The following is a 21495-nucleotide window of genomic DNA, read 5'->3' as shown; positions in this document are numbered from 1 at the left end:
CACTTCTATTGTTGAATCATATGGGTGTTGCCTGGTAAATTTATGGATGTAGACTTCTAACAGTACTTGACTTGTGTAATGCAATATAAAGCATCTATCTCAAATGCATTAAAAGGATGACAATCTTTTTTTTTTTTTTTTTATCGAATAAGATGTTACTGCAGCTCAAGCAGTTTTGCTTTGTTGAGGGCTGCAGTAGCCTCTCTCAGTTTGGCAGGATTAGATCTTGATACTTTTGTAAGCCCACATAAGCAGGGAAGTTTTCCTCTTGGATAATATAATAATGGCCTATCTCATCCACCTGCCAGGTTCAGTAAGGAAATGAGATGTGTCAGCAGCCATCTTGGGTGGTCGATTAATGGCACAAGTACAAGTAAAGTAAAAACCAAAGAAAAATGTGACTCAGCTGATCGGTATCTATGGTGAAACTTAAATTGGTGCAGGTGACTTGATTATGTTACATATGATGATAATATCCAATACAGTGAACAGGTACAGTTTGATCAGTATAAAAGAACTTCAGCTCCCTCCAGTGGCCATTGCTTTTTTGTAAACTTGCAACAACTTCATTTCATGATCCAAATGCGAGGACCACAACAGATCAATCCTTCACATTAAAACAAATATTCATGTGGTTAGGGGCTATATGTAAATAACAAGTCTACAGATCAAAACTAACAAATCATTACATGACTACAGTAGTACAATAAACATATATTTTACTTTACAATGTATTATTGTACAGGGCGTTTTTTTTTTTTTGCTTGGAAAAAAAAAAAAAAAAAAATGTACAAAGCAGACCTTAAATATTCTAATTTCCATTCCAATTACTGACGGACAGGAAAAAAAGTCCCTTTCGAAGTGAAGCTTTTTTTTTTTTTTTTTTTTTTTTTTACAAACATCCAAAATTAGCATTAACAGGCATTCCTACTCAGTTACAATGCATGCGAGTTATTCAAAAACACAACACCAGGGTCCAATTCAATACAAAGCTGATGTCAGTTTAGAGGAACAAGAAAACCAAAAGGATCTGAACAAATAAATAAAAAAGTGAGCTCTGAAATTCTGTACAAGACTTCTTAGAATATCAATGTACAAAACATCACTTAAAAACCTTTGTAGCTTAAATTGCTGTTACAAATACACTTCTTTAAGCAAATTTTTGTCATTAGCATACAATATTTGAACACTAATGCACAAACATGGTCACTTCTGTTTCTGAGGTCTGGTGGATGTGAAAACCAAAGAGTCAACTGCAGGTAGAGGTTCTCAATTGTGTCAGTGATTAGTGTTTTTATAAAACACATTCAGTGAGATGTTTGAATCTAAGTTTTTAAATGCTACAGTATTCTGTTTCCTCTAAACAGTCAAAACACATTTCTCCATCCTCTTGGCACTCCATATACCAACTACACCAGACATGTCTCAACACCCATTTCCAAAAAATTTCACATTTTTTAAACCTACCAGTGGCTATTAGTGAAAGGACACATTCGTTACTATGCAGTTACTGTAAGGTCCTGCTTTTCCTGTGCCAAAACTTGAATTTGAGACTTTGGGCCTCATGCAAGAACCACTAGATTCGTTCTTAAGTAGCATATACAAGTAACTTATTAGTACTTTAAGGGTGATTTAAGATTTTACTGCCACATTTTGCAGTAAACAAATTGGATTAAGCAGAATAAGTAGTCTTATATACTGACTTTGGTGCACTGATTATGTAATGATCAAACCTTACAAATGTACACCTCCTCATTAAGAGGTGGCATAAGTCAGGTTGAAATGAGAAGTTTACAACAAGTTTGTGCAGTGAAGAGAGCTTGCTGTATCTGACTTGGAACACATATGAATAAGCCTCACAGAGAAAAAGTAGGAGAGGTTTAGGACAAAAATATTAAAATGTTCTTGCATGAGGCCAATTGTCTTGTATAAGCTTCATCTTGTGGCTGTCTGGGTTAACTTCTACAATTTCTATACAACACACAGTGAGTCTGTCTGTGCCTTTCCAACACAAGCACCTAGAGACAATATACTGATGACAGTAATGCCCACAGGAATTGTAATGGCACTTTGAACTCTACTGCCCAAACTGAGTGACAAATGCTACTTTTTTGTATTGTTTTTTACATAATGGGATCATTTGATTTTTTTCCCCTCCCCTCAGATTGAACTTTTCCAACTTTTCCCCTGATGACTATGAGCCCATGAATGCAGCCCTTTCCTCCCATGGCTCAACCCTGGGAGATGATGGTCCGACTGAAGACTTCTAATGCCAGATGTGAACACGGATGGACTGAGGTCCATGTCGGATTTGGCGAAAAACAATTCACCACAAACAAATTAATCAAATTTCTGCTCTTGGAAACTGGTCTTTTTTGTCACCATATAGAAGAGTATCAACACTGCACTTTTAAAATAAAGTGTTACTCATTTTGTGTTGGTTTTGTTTCTTTTTAATTCACATCAAGTGTAATATCTAGAACCAGTGAGGCAGCATGTGGGTTTTCAGCTCACTTTTGTCTCTAATCGGTTGTGAGGGTCCTTATTTTGATTTGGGAAGACAGAGTTGAGTTTTGGGGTGCTCATTTGTATATGTGCATGTGTGACAGGGTCTAGTGAGGAGCTTCAGGGGACTTTGCTGAAAGGCCCGCTGTGCCTCTGATTGTGGTGAGAACAAAAACCGGAGTTGGCTGACTGATAGGCCGGGGATGCTGCACCACTCTCCCTCTCAGACTTTTGACAGGTAGGCAGTTCTTTCTGGCAGGGCTCCATGGTAACGGCCACTCCCACGCCGCTCCGCCCTGACGTCATGTGTGTCACCTCCGACCAGGTGTCCGTCTCTGGGTCGTAACACTCCACGCTGTCCAGGAAAGTGTTGCCATCGTAACCTCCTGTAAACGTAACATTGACATTTTGTTTGGTGACTTTAGTTTTGCTCAACAGAGTTTTATGCTCAGAGCTTCCTCACTTTGACTTGCCAACCACAGGTGTGAACAATAGCGTTAAGAGTGATGGCGTTATGTGTAGGGATGACACGATACCAGAATTTCACAAGTCAGTACAGATACTAATGAAATTCAATGATTCTCAACACCAAATTCAATCCCACAGCAAAAAACAAAAAACAACCAAGGCCGCTACACACACAGTGTGCTAACACAAACACACCTCCACATAGTCAGTGTGCCATTATTAAAACACAGTGCCTCTGGCCATGGCTGTCGCTGGTGCAGGGGTAGGAAAAAAAAAAGAAAGAAAAAAAAGACTTTCTTCAATGAATAAATAAGCCAACTTGTTGACACAACATTAACACTCAAAAACTAAAATAGATAAATACATATTCTTATTAAACATATGGTGTTAGTTGGATTGACAATAGTTAGTTGGCCATTATCCCAATGTCCAAAACACATGTGGTCAAGTTATAAGACTAAAATGTGCCTGCAGCAAACAGGAAACGAGTCAGTGGCCCTACAGTACCTATGTATTTATTTATTTTTACTATAGTTTGGTGCTTTGACTCTCAGTAGGCAGTTTCTGGTTACATTACTACTCACCCAATACATAGATGCGTCCATGTAACGCAGTGACTCCCAGAGCACTGCGCCGGTGCCTCATGGAGGCAGCAAAGCTCCATGTATCAGTTTCCACATCATAGCGCTCCACTGTGTTCAGCTGGTTGGTGCCATCGTAGCCGCCCATCACGAAGATGTGATTCCCCAGTGAACACACACCTAAAGAAATACAGGTCAAGATTAGTTTATGTAGACATGAGCAAACAGTAGAAAAACCTTCAAGCATATGCTAGAATTTGTAAAACTCCTACACGATACATGATTGTATAGTAAAAGATGAACCCTTCTAATGTACCAGCATCTTTGCTTTGACTGACATTATGGTCAAAAAAATACAGATAAAAGTATTTCCACATTACTCACTCTGTCAAAAATAAGTTCTCAATTAGATATCTAAATATCGTAACACCAGTTCATGCATGTGATTAAGGATACGTGAGAATATACCCAACTCATTCCTCCTCTGCTACCGCTACACCTGTGTACAAACTACACACAAAAGCTTCTGAGCTTCATATTGAGTGGTCATAGTAAGATCTGAGCATTTGTGCCTTTAGTGGACATTTCCTGTGGTATAACACAGGCAGCAAAGGTTCCTACGGGAATCAAACCAGTAGCATTATGGTTATGCTTCATTTGTCTTTATTAACTGGCCACCAGGACCTCCTTCCTGTCTGGTTTAAACCCCCCTTTTGTTCTCCTTAACACGAATCAGAGAGCCTGATGAAGCAGACCTTACAAATACCTTTCAAAACCACGTATGAAACCTTGCACAGCCATTTGTGAACCTTCCAAGCAGACTGTATTGTGGAGACAAGTTTTTCATTTAGAGTATTTCTTACTTACCAGCTCCAGAGCGGACAGTGTTCATGGGGGCCATGGTTTTCCACTCGTCCCTCTCCGGGTTGTAGCATTCACAGGAGCTGAGCCGGTTGGCCCCGTCAAACCCCCCCACAGCGTAAAGCAGGCGGTTGATGACGGCCACACCCACACCGATACGCCGTGTCAACATAGGGGCTACCAGCTGCCACTGGTCCCTTTCTGGGTCATACCTGCACAGAAGAACCAACATAAATCAGTTGAATGAAGTTTTCTTCAGGGTTTTCCCTGTTTTTCTCAACCAAGCAGTAAAATTAGTCAATGCTGCATCAATGACGAAAGTGTTCACTCAGGGTTTCACTCAAAGTCAAAGCTCTCTTGTTTTATTGGATGGAAGGTAGGTACTACTAAACTGTGCAGCACAGATTCATTTGTATGTGCGTGATTCTACTGCAATGAGTCAGTCCATAGGCATTCAGACAGGTAGGGCACATTCCTTTTTCAGTCATTGTGGGCTGCCTGGTTAATATTTGCTATTTGTCACTGCTCTCTGTCTGTGTCATCTCAAGACTAAAGCCACAGTCTGGGTAAATTTTCAACCATGAATTAAGATCATTTACATAATTCACTGTTTCATAGACAAGCTGACTGGTTAAGGCTCGTGTCACAGGTCTGGATTTGAGTCATGCCAACACAGTAGGGAAAAATTGTTAGATGCATGTTGGTGGAACATGTTGATAGGCTGGGTGCTAAACAACACCCAGCCTCTTATTCTTCATTAGAATAGATGTTGCCCGCTCATTGTCCAGGTTAATTGTCCAGCCACTTCTATTTTTTGCCATGGCATCAATTACCGTTTGGTCTGAAACACAAAATGTTTTCCAGTAGATTAAAACTTCCTCATTGAAGCTTTTGGGAATTAAAATAGATTAAAAGGAAGTGGAACAAAACCAATTATTTTCCAGGAAGTTACCTGATCGGAGCATTGGCCTGTGCTGTAAGTCATACAGTATATCCTACTGTTTATTATTGGATCAATACAATAAGGAAAACCACAGAAAAAGTTATATTGACATTCATTTTAAATCAACAGCCTTTAAAAACAACCTGGCAAAAATGAAAGCACACTTGCAGCACACTAAAAGCAGATATAGCTGTTGCTAATTAAAAGATAATTTATCATTATAAACAATGAACCAGGCTGTGGCAATACAGGTAACACTGACACTACATCATTGGCTTTGGTCTGTTCAGGGGAAAAAATGAAGATAATAATATATATAATATATATAATATATAAAATAATGTAAGCCATACTCTTTAAATGTCCGACTCACTCACCTTTCAACACTATTATGATGAATGCACCCATGTGATCCACCAACTGCATATATCATGCCATCGATGACACCAACTCCGATTCGGTTCCTAGGCACGCTCATCGGCGCACATGGCACCCAGCAGTTGTTCATAGGATTGTAGCAGTCCAATGCATTCGAGTCCATGTTGCCATCAGGCGCGTTGTTTCTTCCACCAACAGCGTAGAAAAGCCCACTGATCACACAGGCTGCCAGGCCACTGCGGGGTACCTGCAGGTCAGCAAGCCTTAGCCAGCCTCCTGTACAGGGATTATAGGCCTCCAGGTAGCTCAGAGACTGACGGAAATAACCCCCTGCTGTGTAGATGAGCTGCGGCACCTTGGGAGTTCGGCAAGAAATGACTTTGGTGGGTTTATGGAGGGTGAGGTCCTGGAAGATCTGGGCCAGGTAGTCTTTACACTGGGGATCCCAGTCCAGAGACTGGAGCTGGGCCTGCAGGAAGTTGGGGGTGAGGGAATGGCAGCGGACAGCCTGGAGTAAGGCCTGGACGTACGGTCGCCGGTTCTCCCGGTCGTAGCGCACCCAGGCCACACATGCCTGGAAGACTTCGGACTCGCAGCGTACATTAAGCTCATCCCGGCTGATGAGGGTGACCAGCTGACAGTGAGACAAGTTGAAGAACTCCTCCTGGGTCGCCACCTGGAAGCAGGAGTAGGGACAAAAACTTTTAATCAGTGTTCTTACAACCAACAAGCTGAGCTCTGATCAATTAAACATAGAAAAACGTTTATTAGTCGTGAAAATATTTGGTATTAGGTAATAAAAAAGAGGAATTTAGAAAACTATGTTGAAGAAAGGAGACTAAGATTCAGATTCACAATTTAAGATTATTTTTATTATCACTTAATCTGAACATAATTTTCTCAACTGACTGGTTGATTGTTTGGACTGTAAAAAAACAGAAATTAGATACAAATGCCCATCACCATCTCCTTAAGACCAAGATCACATCTCCGGATAGTTTGTTTTGTCTGTCCAGTCCAAAACCAAAAGATATTCAGCTTCACTATCACATATGACAAAGAAAAGCAGCAAATCCGCATAGTAGCTGGTACCAGAAAATTGTGGTGGTTTTCTTGTGTTGATTCATGTTCTATCTATCAATTAATAGATTAATAGAATAATTATTTCAATGTCAGGAAAACAGTTGTATTATGTTTAACACAGCTGTCTGTAAAACAGACAGAAAACTGTTTAAACAAATCCAACTACTGCCAAAAATAATTCAAAACATTCTGTGACACTGGTCAAATGTCAAGATTATCTGGGAGATAATAGAGGAAAAACATAAGACTTATTTAGACTGGCACACCGACTAAATATCCAGTAAATCCAAATCTTTGGAGGGGCATGTACGCATCAAGAAAGACAAAATAGTTTTCCAAAAAAGCTGTTGTCATCCGGGTTTACCTAATTTCTTTATATCAAAAGACATGAGACTAACCCAATGAGAGATATTATGCAACGCATATTTGATTCAGTGCCCTGTCTAACCAGCTGCTGCCCTGTCTGTCCTTATCAACATATCAGGAATCAATATTAAGTTTTTGTTTCTTTTTTGCACTGCATTGTACCGTCTTCTTTTGGAGTCAGGTATGCTCCAACCACATGTAAACCCACCCACACACACACACACACACACACACACACCACTCTTCGTGACTCACAGCTTGCATTCCTGATGATCAATGTAAGCAGGTCTGAAGAGAAAAAAAAGCCAGCCAGCAAAAAACCGCAGTGGAACAAGTGAAACAGCCTTTACTTTACACACAAGTCCCCTGGTACAAATAGTAGCCTACTATAAATAGTGAAATTCAGTTTCCTTTTTCAGTTATGAGCTGTGAAGGTACATTTATAATGTATCACTGTTGTAGTAGTTAAATATGATTGATTATTTTATATGACTTTTAGATACGACTTAAGCTGCTGCTATGACTTTTTAAATGAGCATGTCATTGCCCTCAGATTTAGTCAAACCACAGTGTTTTTTCCTGACTGACCAGAAAAAATATGCAACCAAAGCTGATCTATGACGGTAGGGAACGATCACTAAATGATGCCAACTCATTTGCTGTTAAGAAGCAATTACACTGCTAGACAGAGCAGCTCTTACTTTCATGTGCACCTGGCACAGCCTGACTGATACCATGTCTGTTCATAACAACAGGCAGCTTGCCAAGCTTCATCTGAATCTTGTGACTCCAGTCCTTTCAATGCAAAGTTTGGTAGTGTAATGGTTAAGATGAATACCGCAAGTACAATGTTTCTCAGTTGGGTACCTTTGTTGCACGTCAAACTCCTTTTTTTCTCTCTCCTCACATTTCCTGTCTGTTTCTACACTGTCAAATATCAAAAGAAGGCAAAAAACAAACTTACAAAAATGATTACAGACAAAACAGAGGAGCTTGTTAGAAATAACTGTCTGATACTCACCTGGCTGAAATTCATGTAGATGTACTCTCGGGCCTTCTGGTGGAGCTCTGTGCAACCAATCTGCTCAGCAAAGCTGGCGATGCCAATGGCGTTGCTCGGGTCGAGCTGCTGGACCAAGAAGTCGCAACAGGCCTTCACCACGCTGTCTATCTGGTACATGACAGCGCCATTCATCACGTGGATCACACACTTCTCGCCCACAGAGATGCTGGCTGTGTAGGCAAACTCTATCAGCCTGTCCATAACCTGAATGGGTGAAGAGGACAAAGGATTGGGGGAAGGTGACGACAGAGTACAGGGAGAAGAAACGGGGTGAGGATAGAAGAGAAAGTTACTGGGAGAGAAAAGGAGGGGGAATAACGCTCTATTTAACTGCCTATTCATTTCTCCCTGGAAAGTACAGACAGATTGGCATCTCATAAGCTAACAAGTGGTAGATACTGTGTCCATGTGTGTATCTATGTGAGCTTAGTAAACCTCCAGGGTAAGTAAGAGAGGTCAAACTAAGTGCACTCTGCCAAGTCCCACTGTACTTTTCACTGCAGTAAGATCAGAAGTGCAACTTGTCTCAATCACACAGAAAACCACTGATGATTCAAACGTTTTGTTTTTTTAATTTAATTAGAAGAACATTTACAACTGAAACTCCTTGTTGTAAGAATGATATTACCATGGCAAGAGGCTGAAACCTTTAATTTAACCACTGGCTTATACTAAAAGAATAAAAAAGTGGTTTTATTAGCATTTTGTAGTTGTGACAGTATAGTGGAAAATGTGCCAATAAAAACACCTTTATGACAGCCATAAGTCCAATCACTTCTTCTTTGATGAGACCCTGAATCATCCTTAATGGTAGCGAGTGTGGAGATGATTCGAATAAAGCATCAAATAAGAATAAGACATCTGACTCACCCTGGGGTGAATCCCCTCGATAGGCACTAACTCCATACCGCACTCCTTCAGCCCATTGGTGAACATGGCCCTGAAGACCGGGGATGAGGAGGCCAGCACCACCTTGTGAGCCACGAAGTCTACCGCCTCCAGGTCTTTGTAGCGCACGCGGAGTGTGACGTCGCACAGCTGGCGCTCCAGACGCAGCTCGTTCATGATGGCGAAGGCAGCTGCTGTGTGGCTCTCTAGCGTGTAGCTGAAGACGCGGTGGCCGTTGCGCGTGGACGGAGTCACCAGCGCTTTGCATTCTGTCAGGCACTCTGTCATTTCCTACCCTTTCTCCTCCTCCTTAGTCTCTTTCTCAAGAACAGCAGACACTGTTATGGAGCATCCTTGCACCACATGCAGGCATGGGTAAAATAAAATAAAGTCTCTCCTGGGTACGCCTGGTTTTTGTCTGTGTGGAAGAGTTCACGTTTAAATCGGATTTATGTGGACATGAGGATTTCCTTGCTCTGTTCAGTGCTTGAGTCCAGCCATACTGCTCATTACGGCATTATTAGAGACTACAATGCGAGCTGCTACTCATGGCTGGGTGTGCTGTAACATGTCGTGGTTCCAACATAATCAAAATGTCTTTGAGTTCAGGAGTCGAGCCGAGAGCAGAGTCGAGTTAGAGAATAATAGGCATGGAATATTTCAGGGACAGTAAGAACTTAACAAGTGAAAATACTGAAACAAACCTCTTTCAGCTCAACTGTTTGTGTTGACAACAGAATTGTTTTTCCTTCCACTCTTGGTGATGTCGACAGAAACTTGTCAATCAATCCTGACAATAAAAACGGTCTATTACAATACGTGTCTCTTCTCTAGGGAATCGTCTTTTTTTTTTAAGGTTTTTGTCACCAAATTTATTTAAAGTGCTCAAATGTGTTCAATTGAGCAATTCATCTGATAAAAAATAAACAGATTTGAAGATTAACGTTTGTGAAATCTGGGGCAGGTCTGTCCTGCATATTGATTTCTCTAGAGAGGAAAAGGAAAAAAAAAATCTGATTTATAGCTTCATTTTAGAGAGGTAATAATTAAATCTGCCTTCAGAGTGCTTCGCTTCTGCTGAGAGCTGCAAAGTCAGAAACTGTAGATGAGGCAGCGGAAGCGTTGTCGACTGAAAGGAAAAAAAGAAGCTTGAGTGCCAAAAGTGTCATAAGGGTAACTTGGAGCCCTTGGGAATGAGAGGGGTGTTCAGTGGCTTTCTCCGGAGACGTCTTCCTTGAGGTTTCCCAGCTAAGGAATTTGTTTGCACTGCTGTGTTTACTAGGAAGCTGTTGGCTCAGCTGACAACTGGGGGGGAAGAGGGAGAAAGAGACAGTGAGTTTTTATGTATATTCGTTGATTATACACTTTAATAAGGCACGGAAACATACAGTTTATAAACCCTGTCACTGTTTAAATCTGTGTATATATCTACTAAATATGCTGACAAATACATTGTCTCGTGTAGGAAGTGGCTCAGCAGTCTCTCTCCATCAACTTACACAACACAAGTTTAACCACTGTGTTCTACCTTACGTCATGCCTGTCACACCCATGGTCTATTCTTCCTGGTGCAGTTCACTGGGGTCAAGGTTTCCTCCTTGTCGTGATGCTTATGCCATTTTCTAGTCATGATGACAGCTAAAAAATCGATTATTTTCACCTTTGATTGTTAGGTGTTTCTGGTAAGAAGATGATTGAACATCTCAACATATGAAAAGAAGTTTGAAAAACTTGTTGCTTCTACAACTAAACCCAGAAGACCCTTAGAATATCAGCAAAAAAAATTGAAAAATATGGCATGAATTGTATGTATAGAGAATAGTGAGGAAGTAATGCCCATTTTAAAAAGGACTCAAAGGGGTGACTCAAATTAGACTTTAATTTAGCTGGCCAGCATGACTGAGTGGTTATACTCTGTCCTGTGACCAATCCAGCTGGGGGGCTGGAGCAGAGGGAACGGTTTGCACAACATCCCCCAATTCTCACTAACAACAGACACATGCAAACGTATCAACAGAAGCTTCCAACAATTTAACCAACAAACATCATCTTTCAATCTGCATCAAGTGCCACTTTCACTTGGAGAAATCAGGAGCAGCGAGAGATAGCTATGCAGACAAGTTTTGAAATAAATACTTCTACTGGGAATATGTGGGCTGAGAAGCAGAAGAAAATTCACACTGTTGCACACCATCAAAATAACCTGGACGGATGCTACAAAGTGAACACCTCTCTTTCCTGTCAGTCCAACTTCTTCTTTTCAGAAATGAACGGCCTGTTACAATAACAGGCTCAAATTGTCTAATGTCTTATGGAGAAGAGTCAGAGTTACTCAGCAACAATGTCACTTCAGAGTTACATAACAAAGCACCCATAAGTTGTGCACACAGTAACCGTTAACCTGAAGTGGTGATAAGAGGACGCAGTGCTCAGGCGAGAATGTATGGCCTTGTTGCTTTCCAATCTCCCAGTAGGTTACCGAGTTATTCCTTAATCAGTAAGGATGAGGAAACAAAATATTTGTTATGTCTAGGCATTTTTATCTTATCCAAAGATGGTGGCACGTCAGTGGCCATCGAGTAGCTCCCTGAACGCAGTCAGCCAGCCAGCAGTTAAGCCTGCTGTAATATGAAACACGCCATGATTCCCATTTACTGCTGTGCTCATCTCCCTCCAGGTTTCTGGGTAAAATAGTTTCACAGCAGAACATATTGCTCAACTCGCTTGCTCTCGGAGGCAGTCAGAAACTGCTTGCTGACAAACAGGCTCGCACAGTCTAAGTTGGTACCTGCAGCATAGCTCTGCAGTTATTCCGGTACCGATACCAACATAACAAATGCTTCTGATACTACCTCCAATACCGAGTATGAACAAGCATGCAAGTTTATGCACCGATCTGATACCATGTAATTTATTAATAAACTTTATACTTTGACACTTGGATAAAACAGCAGTTCCAAGAAATCAATTATTCGCCTCTCTAAAACAGTAGCTGCGCAGTGCTACTTCCTTTGTAAGCTACTGTTTTAAAGTGTCGAAGAAGAAATGATTTCTGGTAAATAGTGTAATGTTAGCTGTATGCAAGGCTTTAATTTCGAGGGCTGGCACAAGTGTAAGGATAACTAGTGTAAGTTATTATTTATTCCTGGATTTATTTATTTTTCTTGACTGACAGTCAAATTAGATTATTAAAGACAGATTCCATGGCATTCATGTATCTGTTCATGTTTTACAAAGGGTTTAACCTGAGGCATGCCATACAATGACAGCAGTCATATCACATCCATACAGGGTTAGTAGTATACAGCTAAACAAACAGGTAGTTTGGTCTAAACCAAAGATATTGGTAGGAAGATATTTGTTGTCAGCTCCATTACAGTTGAAATGATAAACTGATTTATTGATTAACAGATAATTTGTCTACTTTGATGAACAACTCATTGTTCATTTTGTGTGTCTGATATGATAGCAATGTGTCTTTCTTTTGGTTTTGGTAGATCACATTGGGCTCCAGGAAATGGTGACTGCTGCTACTTCATAAACATTTACAGCTGTATCTAACAATCACTTCCATTATCAATTTATCTGCAGAGTACTTCCTTTATTAAATCGGAATAAAAATGGCCATCACAATTCCCTAAAATCCTACAGTGCTGAAGTTTAGATTACAGTGCTGTTACAGTGATGTTGACAAGAATGATACACAATAAAGAAAAATAGCAAATCCACACAAACTCAAATATTTTCTTGAAACATGACTTAAACAATTATTCAGTAAAGTTGCTGATTAACTGTCTGAATGTTTGCTAATTGATTAATTGACTAATTGTTTCAGTTCTACAAATGATTAGTCACTTACTCTTGGAAATAATCAACAGATTAATCAATAATGAAAATAATTCTTATTTGCAGCACTACATTAAACACATCTAGACTGGACGTCTATATATATATATATAAATAAATAAATTGGAAACATCAGTGAGAACAGTGAAACCTATGACACAACCTCATACACTCTCACAGTGACTGTTCCTCAGTACTTGAGGACTCTCTGTAACACCTCCAAAGACCCCTGATAAACCCCGCACCTCAGTTTGGGAACCACCGTTCAGGCCTGCAATCCTTGGATGCCATTCAGCAGGGATTGCACAATAACTGGAGTGACTAAAACTTTAAAGTTAATAAGAGTTGCAGCTCACAGGAGACATTACACAGCAGTGTACGCAATTTTTAAGGCTGCAAAGCAAAAAAAAACGAGGACGAGCCAAGAGTAAAACAAACAGTGTTTAACATGTTTCATGGACATTTTGGCAAAGAGCTTTCCTCGGTGACTCATCCTGAACTCTTCACCGAGCAAACAGTGGAACTGGATGTACCAAAACATGACCCAGAAGGGAAGCCAGTCCTTACATAAACCCAGGTGGAATTAGATTTCCGCGGCATCTAGCTAACGTGAAGAGCTTTCACACAAAGCCCCCCGGTCCAGTCACTAGTTATATACACTGATCATTTCTGCGCTTGTTTTGATCAAAAATAAACCAGAGCGCTGGCATGCACCGAAAATAAGGGTAACACAGGTGAAGCACGCTTGACTAAATCCTCTGTTTGGTCTGCGACAAACGTGAACTCAATGTGTTCATGACAAAGCACCGGAGACACCACAAATAACAAGTTAAATGTTTCGGAAATAGAGCTGACAGCGAAATAGGCTCCTAATAATAGACAGCAGCGTAACGGCTGTGATCCGACCCGAGCTCAAAAATGCTAACAAAGCGATCTCCAAACATTTCCCTACTGCCAGCAGCCCCCTCGCTTTGAAATCTCCACACAATACAGCTTGTATTAACAATTGCTGGCTGCTTAAATGTGTAATTAAAGAAACTCACGTAGTCTACTTCAAATCCTCCATCGCGGTCTGCCGACTGTCGAGCTGTGCGCCACATAGGAAGGAGGGGGGGAAAGCTGTAACTCACCGTGACTAAGCATTGTACCGGCCTCTTCTCGCTTTCACAATAAGAGTCCGCCTCCACGGCGCTGGACCCGCCTCCGTTGAAGAGTAATGGCAGTGACATACGTCCCGAGGGAGGGGGCTCTTATTGAGAAGGAGCTCTCAGAGTGAAGGAAAAACAAGGCCAATAGTTGGCAGAGTGCCATAAACTGTAGCTTTAACATCAATCAAATCTGCGACAAATTAAATAAATACCACCGACGTGATAAACGTGTAGATTGTGACTGGTACACTTTGTAACACGTCGAAGGGGATATGCCGTCATGTTAAGTAAAGGTTCATCTTAAACTACACAAGGACAAATTCAGTTACATCGCTTTAAAGCAATGTGAACAAATTTTGAAATGTCAATAGGAAATTACAAAAAAAGCTATTGTTGAATGATGTGATGTGAAAAACATAATGGCGCTCAAATGCCCTCTAATAACCCTATAACTCAAATTGCTTCCTCATTTGTGCTGCTCACCTTGCTTGTTAATCTTCCTTCCCCTAAACATCCATGTTTGTGAATGGCTCCTTCAGTACAAAGCAGCTCCCGAGCAATCTGCTTGCTCCGGTCAGGTGCTGACAGACCAGCAAGTTTTTTCCCTTCTTGCAAAATACGTAATTCAGGTCAATACGACAAATTATAGCCTCTATTCTGCTTAATAGCCACAAGGTGGCACCAAAGCCTAACAGTGACACTGCAGGTCTAAAGATCCACTTTGAGTGACTAGCTCAAAAAACTTGTTCCCTGTGTCGAGGAGGTTACGTTTTCACACGTGTCTGTGTATTTATCAGCAGGATAACGTACTGAACCGATTTGCACCAAACTTGGTGGAGAGATGGGGCATGGGCCAGAGAATAACTAATTACATTTTGGAGCAGAACCAGATCATATCTTATGAATTTGATTTTTTTTCTGGTCCATGTGGTTTGACATTGGCCATGGAAAGAGTGAACTTCTATTTGTCAAATTAATGAGTTTTAATCATTTGGAAATGAACTGCCAGTAATTGTATAGTACAAAATATTTCAGCTTTGATGCCCCTATTGCCAGGATTCACAGTTGATTACATCAAATAACTCAAGCTGTGATTACATGTCTACTCCCTAAGGCTAAATGAAATAGATGATAAGCATCAACAGTCATGATAAATCCTTGATATGATATGACAGGCCTTGAATCATCCTTCACTTATAATTCCCCAGAGTGACTCTGCCCTTACTCTGTGTATAGTTATAGTCAGAGGAATTAGGTGAGGTTAGCCTTGGGACACCACATAGACAATCCTAGACAAGTGTCATACTGTCTGTCTGCCTCTCATGCCTCTGGGGGGTAAAATCTGCAATCATATACAGCTCTGAGGTCATTTTTGTGATGTACTTTTGTATACTATACCATCTTCTCTATTTAATAAAGTAACTACCCAAGCCAAAGCTCTGGTAGGTGTGGAGCAAGGAGCAGTGCAGCATGCATCTGTACATGTGTAATGCAAACTTGTGTGTGGGATTGTCCTTGGTGAGCATAACAAATGACTTATGACTTCTACTTGTCCAGTTTGTTGTATGATTTCAGCAGCAGGAAGGAAGCTGGAGGACAGGAATGATTCCCTGACTTGCTGACCTCTGTCAGCACGCACAGTGATGGTGGATGCAGCCAACATCTGGAGGAACATCTGCACCCATACAAATCATATCAAAGGTGTCCCAGTGCCATGTGGTACCAGTTATTGTAGGTAAGTATGTCTGTGGATCACTGAAGATTAAATCTAAAGTGAAAAAACTATATCGTTTTTCAGGCAGCCTGTTTGGTACCACTAGACTTTGAAAGAAATGGATGTGTGCCTTTGCACACAGCCTAGCTTCCTCTGAGAGGTGTGAAAATGTATCTAAATAGATTACTTCATATATAGCAGTATTTGCATAAGCTAAAGATTGCCAAGCAAAACTGTTCTTATGTTTAGAGTCAGAGGAGTTTGTAATCTTAATAACGTTTTAGAGCAGTGCCAAACCTCCAGGATTTGCGGTTACAAAATAACAAGATGTCATTTCACATTTGTTAGTCTTTCCATTTGTGGCATTTATAATAATCATACCCTAAAGCAGTGTTTCATAATTGTATGAGCTAAAATGCCAAATAAAACCCACACAATATTTCTCTTGAACTACACCCCACAGTGGGACTACAATGTCTCTTTAAGTCATGGGTAATACAGAGAAATACACCACCTTCGGTTGAATTAACAGCCTGTTGAGTTTGTCCTGTCTACAGAAGGTACAGTTCCCTGTGAACTAACATTAAAGCCAGCTGTAAATGTACATTCTCAATTTCAGCCATGACAAGCGTGGACAGCAGGTCAAAGTGAAGCGATGGTCAATTGTACCCACAGGTTGACAGAAAAAGGAAAAAAGAAATATGGAGTGTTCAATGTCTGAATAAAAGCTGCATTGTATGGCGCTTGAGCCGTCCTCAGACATGCAGCGCTTGTAGAAGAACACTGTATGTAGGCCAATGCCATTACCAGATGTGAGACAAGGGGGTTGACTTCCTGTGGTGCTTCTTCAAGAGCTGTTCTTCCATTCACGCAACCTCAGACGCACATAAAGAAATACACACAGATATGCATTCATGAATGCACCATTTCAGTGCGCAGACAATCAAAATAAACCAAAAACTCTTTGGAATCAAAAACATTTTATTTCTTTTATGAAAAGAAAGATAAAGTTTGCTAGCCCTTTCTCATCACAAAATAGATATAATTTACAATATAGGCGATATAAAAAGTCTTCAGAAATACAAAAGGTTCACTACATGAATTACAGTACAAAAAAAGCACACTGCCTTTTCCATCAATTAAGGTCTTGTAAGACTACACTAAAAAGCAACTGTATAAAAAGGCTGATGTCAAACTCATTTCATAATAAGAAAAAAATCCGTACCTTAAACTATAACCAGAAATCTTCTGATAACACGATGAACAGTGAAGGGAAGAATTGTAATAATTACTCTTTGATGAATCTGTTCTGGTTTTACGTGATTTAGCTTAAAAGTGCAGGCACATTCTTGTCCTTAAAACTCCAGATGCAGCTGGATGATGAGGATTGATTGCATCTACAACTTTTTTTCGCGAGTTGAAATTTAAATTTCTGATGAACTCATGTATCGGACCTTTTCTTACAGGTGATTGCAGCTGATTTGGTTTCAGTCAGAGTTTAACTACTGTATATCGGCAGGTTGCAAGAGAAAGAAAGCATTATTACATCTGTCAATTAATCACATCATATGGTGACATTTTGATGGTTTTAGTTTCTGTAGAGGTTTTCCTGCAGATGTCAGTCTGACATTTCAGAATCTAGAACACTAACGACAGCAAGTGTCCGCTTGGCATCAGATAGGTTAACCATCTGTCAGTTCAAAACATCCCACCCTCCTGCAACTCTGCCACAACATTCTCCACTGAGTTGTCTTTGTATGAACAGTTAAGAGTGAGTGCTACCTCTCTCTTTCCTGTCGCCTTTCTCTCTCCCTGTAACGCTCCCTACATCACGTACACAGATATAGGGGTGCTGCACGATTTTATCATATCAAATCTCGCACATGATGGTGTCTGTGATGTATTTAAGGCACTCTGATAAGAAACTGCAAAAAGAGGGAAAAACAGCCACACTCATTCACCATTAACCCAGCAGGTTTTGGTGAAAATGTCACACAATTTACACTCTTTCAGTCATGAAAGTCTTTGGGTTTACAAAAAACGTCCTTCCTGGCTTCAACAGAAATGTAATCCAAGGCTGCTGCTCCGTTCATTGTGATATTTCAGTGCAAATTAGTTAAGGAGAGTCATCACTTGCATTATACTCATAAAAAATGTTTGTTTGCTTGTTCACATTTGAATAGCATCCTCATGGCTTTTTGTTCTGTAATCATGTCACAGTGAAGTTCGTGGATGTGATTTTATGGCTTTTACTGCACCACTTTTGACTTGGCAGGGCAAGACATTTGTCTAAACATGATTCTCTTGTGCCTATTTCTGGCTATACTTTATATTTGAGTATACCAGAACTGCTTCCTCTCTATAGAAGTTAGACATGTGCTGCATGTCCTCTTGTTTAGTGGGAAACCCATTCATACATTTATGAACTCAACCTCAGTCTCTGTCCTTATGACTTGAAGAGTTTGGGGTAAAGAGCTTTAATTGGAGATGGGGTTGTGACAACGTTCCCAGAGGAAACGGTCGTCTCCACTCCCCCCTCTAACTTCTGGGATGCCACCTCAGTCTTACTGAAACTGCACTCCAGGAACGGCATCCCGATCTTCTTTACTTGGCCATCTCTGGTCATCAGACACGGCCGACAGAGCAACCTCAGAATGGCTCTCCTCATGTCTTTACTGGTGAGAGTGTAGATGATGGGGTTGAGGAGTGAGTTAACCATGGCTACTCCCAGGAAGTAATCTGCCTTGTAGAGCAGGCGGCAGCTGAGGGTTGGGCAGAAAAAGTCCAGGAGGAGTAGGAGGAAGAGGGGCAGCCAACAGGCGATGAAGACGCCCAGCACAATGGTGACTGTCTTGAGGAGGGCGATGTACTTCTGCGACTTCCTCGCTAAGCCTTTTCGCATGCTGCCCGACAGGCCCAGCCGCTGGCGCTGTGTGTTGGTGCGGACAATGCGGAAAACTCTGGCATAAAGGACCACGATGGCCAGTAGCACTGCACTGAACACAGAGACGCAGCAGAGGATGTAGCTCTTGGCATAAAGAGGGAGCACTGTTGAACATTGGTCCAGTCTGTGGATGCAGTTCCATCCCAGAATTGGTAGGACCCCCAAAAAGCCTGCCAGGGCCCAACTTGCACCAATCAGTGCCAACATCCGTCCCCGCTTTGCCCCGTGGTATGGCCTCATTGTCACCATAGTAACATGTCGTTCAATTGCAATGGCCAGCAGGCTAATGATAGAGGCAGCCAGAGTGATGAAGACCCCTCCCTCCCTGAGGAACCACAGCAATGGCGTCAGTTTCAAAGTATTAGGTCCGGACATGATAATGTTGGCCATGTAGGTAATCCCAGCCAGCAGGTCAGACAGAGTCAGGTTACCCAGCAAGTAATACATGGGCAGGTGGAACTTCTTGTTCCTCCAAATGGCGATGAGAACCACAGCGTTCTCCAGGACAATGAGGAGACACACCACAAGGAACGCAATGCCCTCAGGTTTGAGTCCCTCACGGTAGCGGTCTTTCTGCAGCTTGCCAGTGTGGTTGTAATGTTCCACAATGACAGAATTGTCCTGGTACTCCCAGAAGAAATGCAAGTACCCAGGAGAGGAGGGAGTAGGGTAGGTGGGGAATATGGGTGTAGAGGGCGAAGTCCCCACATGAGCAGAACTTGAAGCCTCCATGCTTTATATTGCTTTTCTTCTATTCTGCCTGCAGTCAGTGGCTATAAAGTCATTTTTGTTGACATGCTTTTGGCAGTAGGAGCTGTGAAGAATTAGTCCAAGAACCAAAAAGATACAAAAAAAGCCTGAGCTCCTTCAATAAAAGGAGGGATTACATGAAGCTGATGGAGTGTAATCCACCAAAATCCCTAGATGTTTTCCTTGTTGCCAGTAGACGGTGCTCTTGAGCTCTGTTTGTCCTGGTTAGAGGGTCCAGACTCTGCAGAAAGGCATAAAAAATTCAGATCCTTAGGGATTAAAACATCCCACTCTTAAATTACAATAAATAAATGAACATTTACACATGTTTAGAGAGTTTAGGACTAAACTACACTGATATAAAAGTCATTTAGCTAAATGAGTCAAAATTCATGAATTAACTCACAGAAAAGCAAAGCGCATGCCGGTGATGTGATTACTCCTCCTGCCCTGACATATGCAGTAAAGTATAATGTTGCCAGACAGGTTGACTGCAAATATTCCTGTGACATTTGAGCATAAAACTTAAACCACAGGCATGATCTTATGACATCCTGTAAAACAGATGAGACTGAGTTATTACTGCTGTTTGTGTTTGTAGAGCAGAATGTGATACTAAAGGCCAAACGGACAGAGGGATCATTGTAATGTCAAACAAACATTTAGTCTTTCCAGTTGTGTTTAAAGTGTATGTCAGTCAGTGTAAAGTTGTTAGACAAGAACCATCATAACATGTGCACTTAATTTGGCACACATGCAGCTGCTTTTCCCTCCAGCATCACCGTTCCACTTTCACAGTGTAGATGAGGGGTGTTTGAAGTGCCCCGCACATGCAAATACACTTTAAACCTTCAAAACTGAAACAGCGCGTTCAAAGTTTATGGCATTTGCAAACTATACTCATAAATGCACTGAAGGTTGTGGTTGAATTGTTTTAGCTTAATGTTGAAAACAATCAGGGGCGATTAGGGTTGCATTCCTCTGAGTCTCTGTCGTGTGAGGGAATGTTTTTCTCGCTTCTTGAGTCATATGTTAACATTTAACAAATGGTCTGGAGACCTGAACCTATTCGATCTGTTGCCAAGAATTTAGGAAGTTAATGTAACTTGTCCGCGTTGGCCCAAACATCTGAGTGCAGAGTGGTGAGGAGTTCAGATTGGATGAAAATATGAATGGAGAATAGATGTTTCAATGTGAATTTATCCATGAAGAGAGACAATGCGAAGAGTATATTATAATTGCAAGCATCGGCATTTGAACTGAGAATAATGACTAGATTTTTCTTTATATATTGAATATTGACTTACATATCATATTGACTTACATCAAAAACAAAGAAGAACTAATACGATGAATTTGCAAGTACAATTCAGTCAAATGTTTTAGCAGCCGTTTTCACAGGTGTAAATGGTTTCATAAAGCAACAGATTTGCTTAAACACAAATCACCAAATGCCCTTAAAACTCTGAAGGTGATCATTACTTTTCTCTAAACATTCTGTCCTATATAGACATGACACAGATTCAACTGCATGAAAAATGATCTGGAACCAATAATGCCAATGACAACATCATCTATCACATACAGCATCAGACATTACCTTGAAATTGTTTGGGCATTTCCCTTATTGTGCGCTTCATCTGCTTTTCAGTGAGGAGAATCCAAACACCAGCACCAAGTGACTCACAGTCAAACTGACAAGGCAGAGGGAGTGAAGTGAGAGCTTAGTTGAAACATGCAACAGTTAAAGGGGGTTGGTCTGTCTCTCTGTCTCTCCCCCTCTCTCTCTCTCTCTCTGTCTGTCTCTCTCTCTCTCTCTCTTGCATACATTAACACAGACATTTGAGTGCATGCGCACACAGGTACAGCAAAAGCATTTCTTCTGGCTGCATGCTAAAAGTTCTTTAAATCTGTATCATGTCTTCAGGATGTGTAATCAGTGGTGATTACACAGGCA

At 41.0% G+C, this 21495-nt stretch overlaps 2 protein-coding genes across 3 annotated transcripts; both read right to left on the bottom strand.

Moving 5' to 3' along the window:
• Positions 1-434: 434 nt before the first annotated feature.
• Positions 435-14632, bottom strand: keap1b (kelch-like ECH-associated protein 1b). 2 transcript variants are annotated; one of them, XM_087177351.1, is made up of 7 exons: positions 14614-14632; positions 9119-10441; positions 8207-8452; positions 5736-6412; positions 4422-4627; positions 3558-3734; positions 435-2891 (listed from the first exon to the last, which is right to left on the bottom strand). In XM_087177351.1, the coding sequence occupies exons 2-7, from the start codon at positions 9422-9424 to the stop codon at positions 2626-2628; spliced, it is 1878 nt and encodes a 625-aa protein (XP_087033477.1). In that variant the 5' UTR covers positions 9425-10441; positions 14614-14632; the 3' UTR covers positions 435-2625. The 2 variants fall into 2 exon arrangements, with proteins under 2 accessions (XP_087033477.1, XP_023274978.1); XM_023419210.2 differs by lacking the exon at positions 14614-14632 and adding an exon at positions 14026-14182.
• Positions 14633-16807: 2175 nt separating this feature from the next.
• Positions 16808-21252, bottom strand: s1pr5b (sphingosine-1-phosphate receptor 5b). Its single transcript, XM_023419234.2, has 2 exons — positions 21139-21252; positions 16808-19779 (listed from the first exon to the last, which is right to left on the bottom strand). Exon 2 carries the CDS (start codon positions 19518-19520, stop codon positions 18291-18293), a length of 1230 nt encoding a protein of 409 aa, XP_023275002.1. The 5' UTR covers positions 19521-19779; positions 21139-21252; the 3' UTR covers positions 16808-18290.
• Between the last annotated feature and the right edge of the window lie 243 nt (positions 21253-21495).

This window comes from Seriola lalandi, unplaced genomic scaffold, assembly GCF_002814215.2.
Source record: "Seriola lalandi dorsalis isolate HSWRI2012SDOR001 ecotype SW California unplaced genomic scaffold, Sedor1 jcf7180002054591, whole genome shotgun sequence".
NCBI lineage: Eukaryota > Metazoa > Chordata > Actinopteri > Carangiformes > Carangidae > Seriola > Seriola lalandi.
This window is presented reverse-complemented; position numbering and strand designations above follow the sequence as displayed.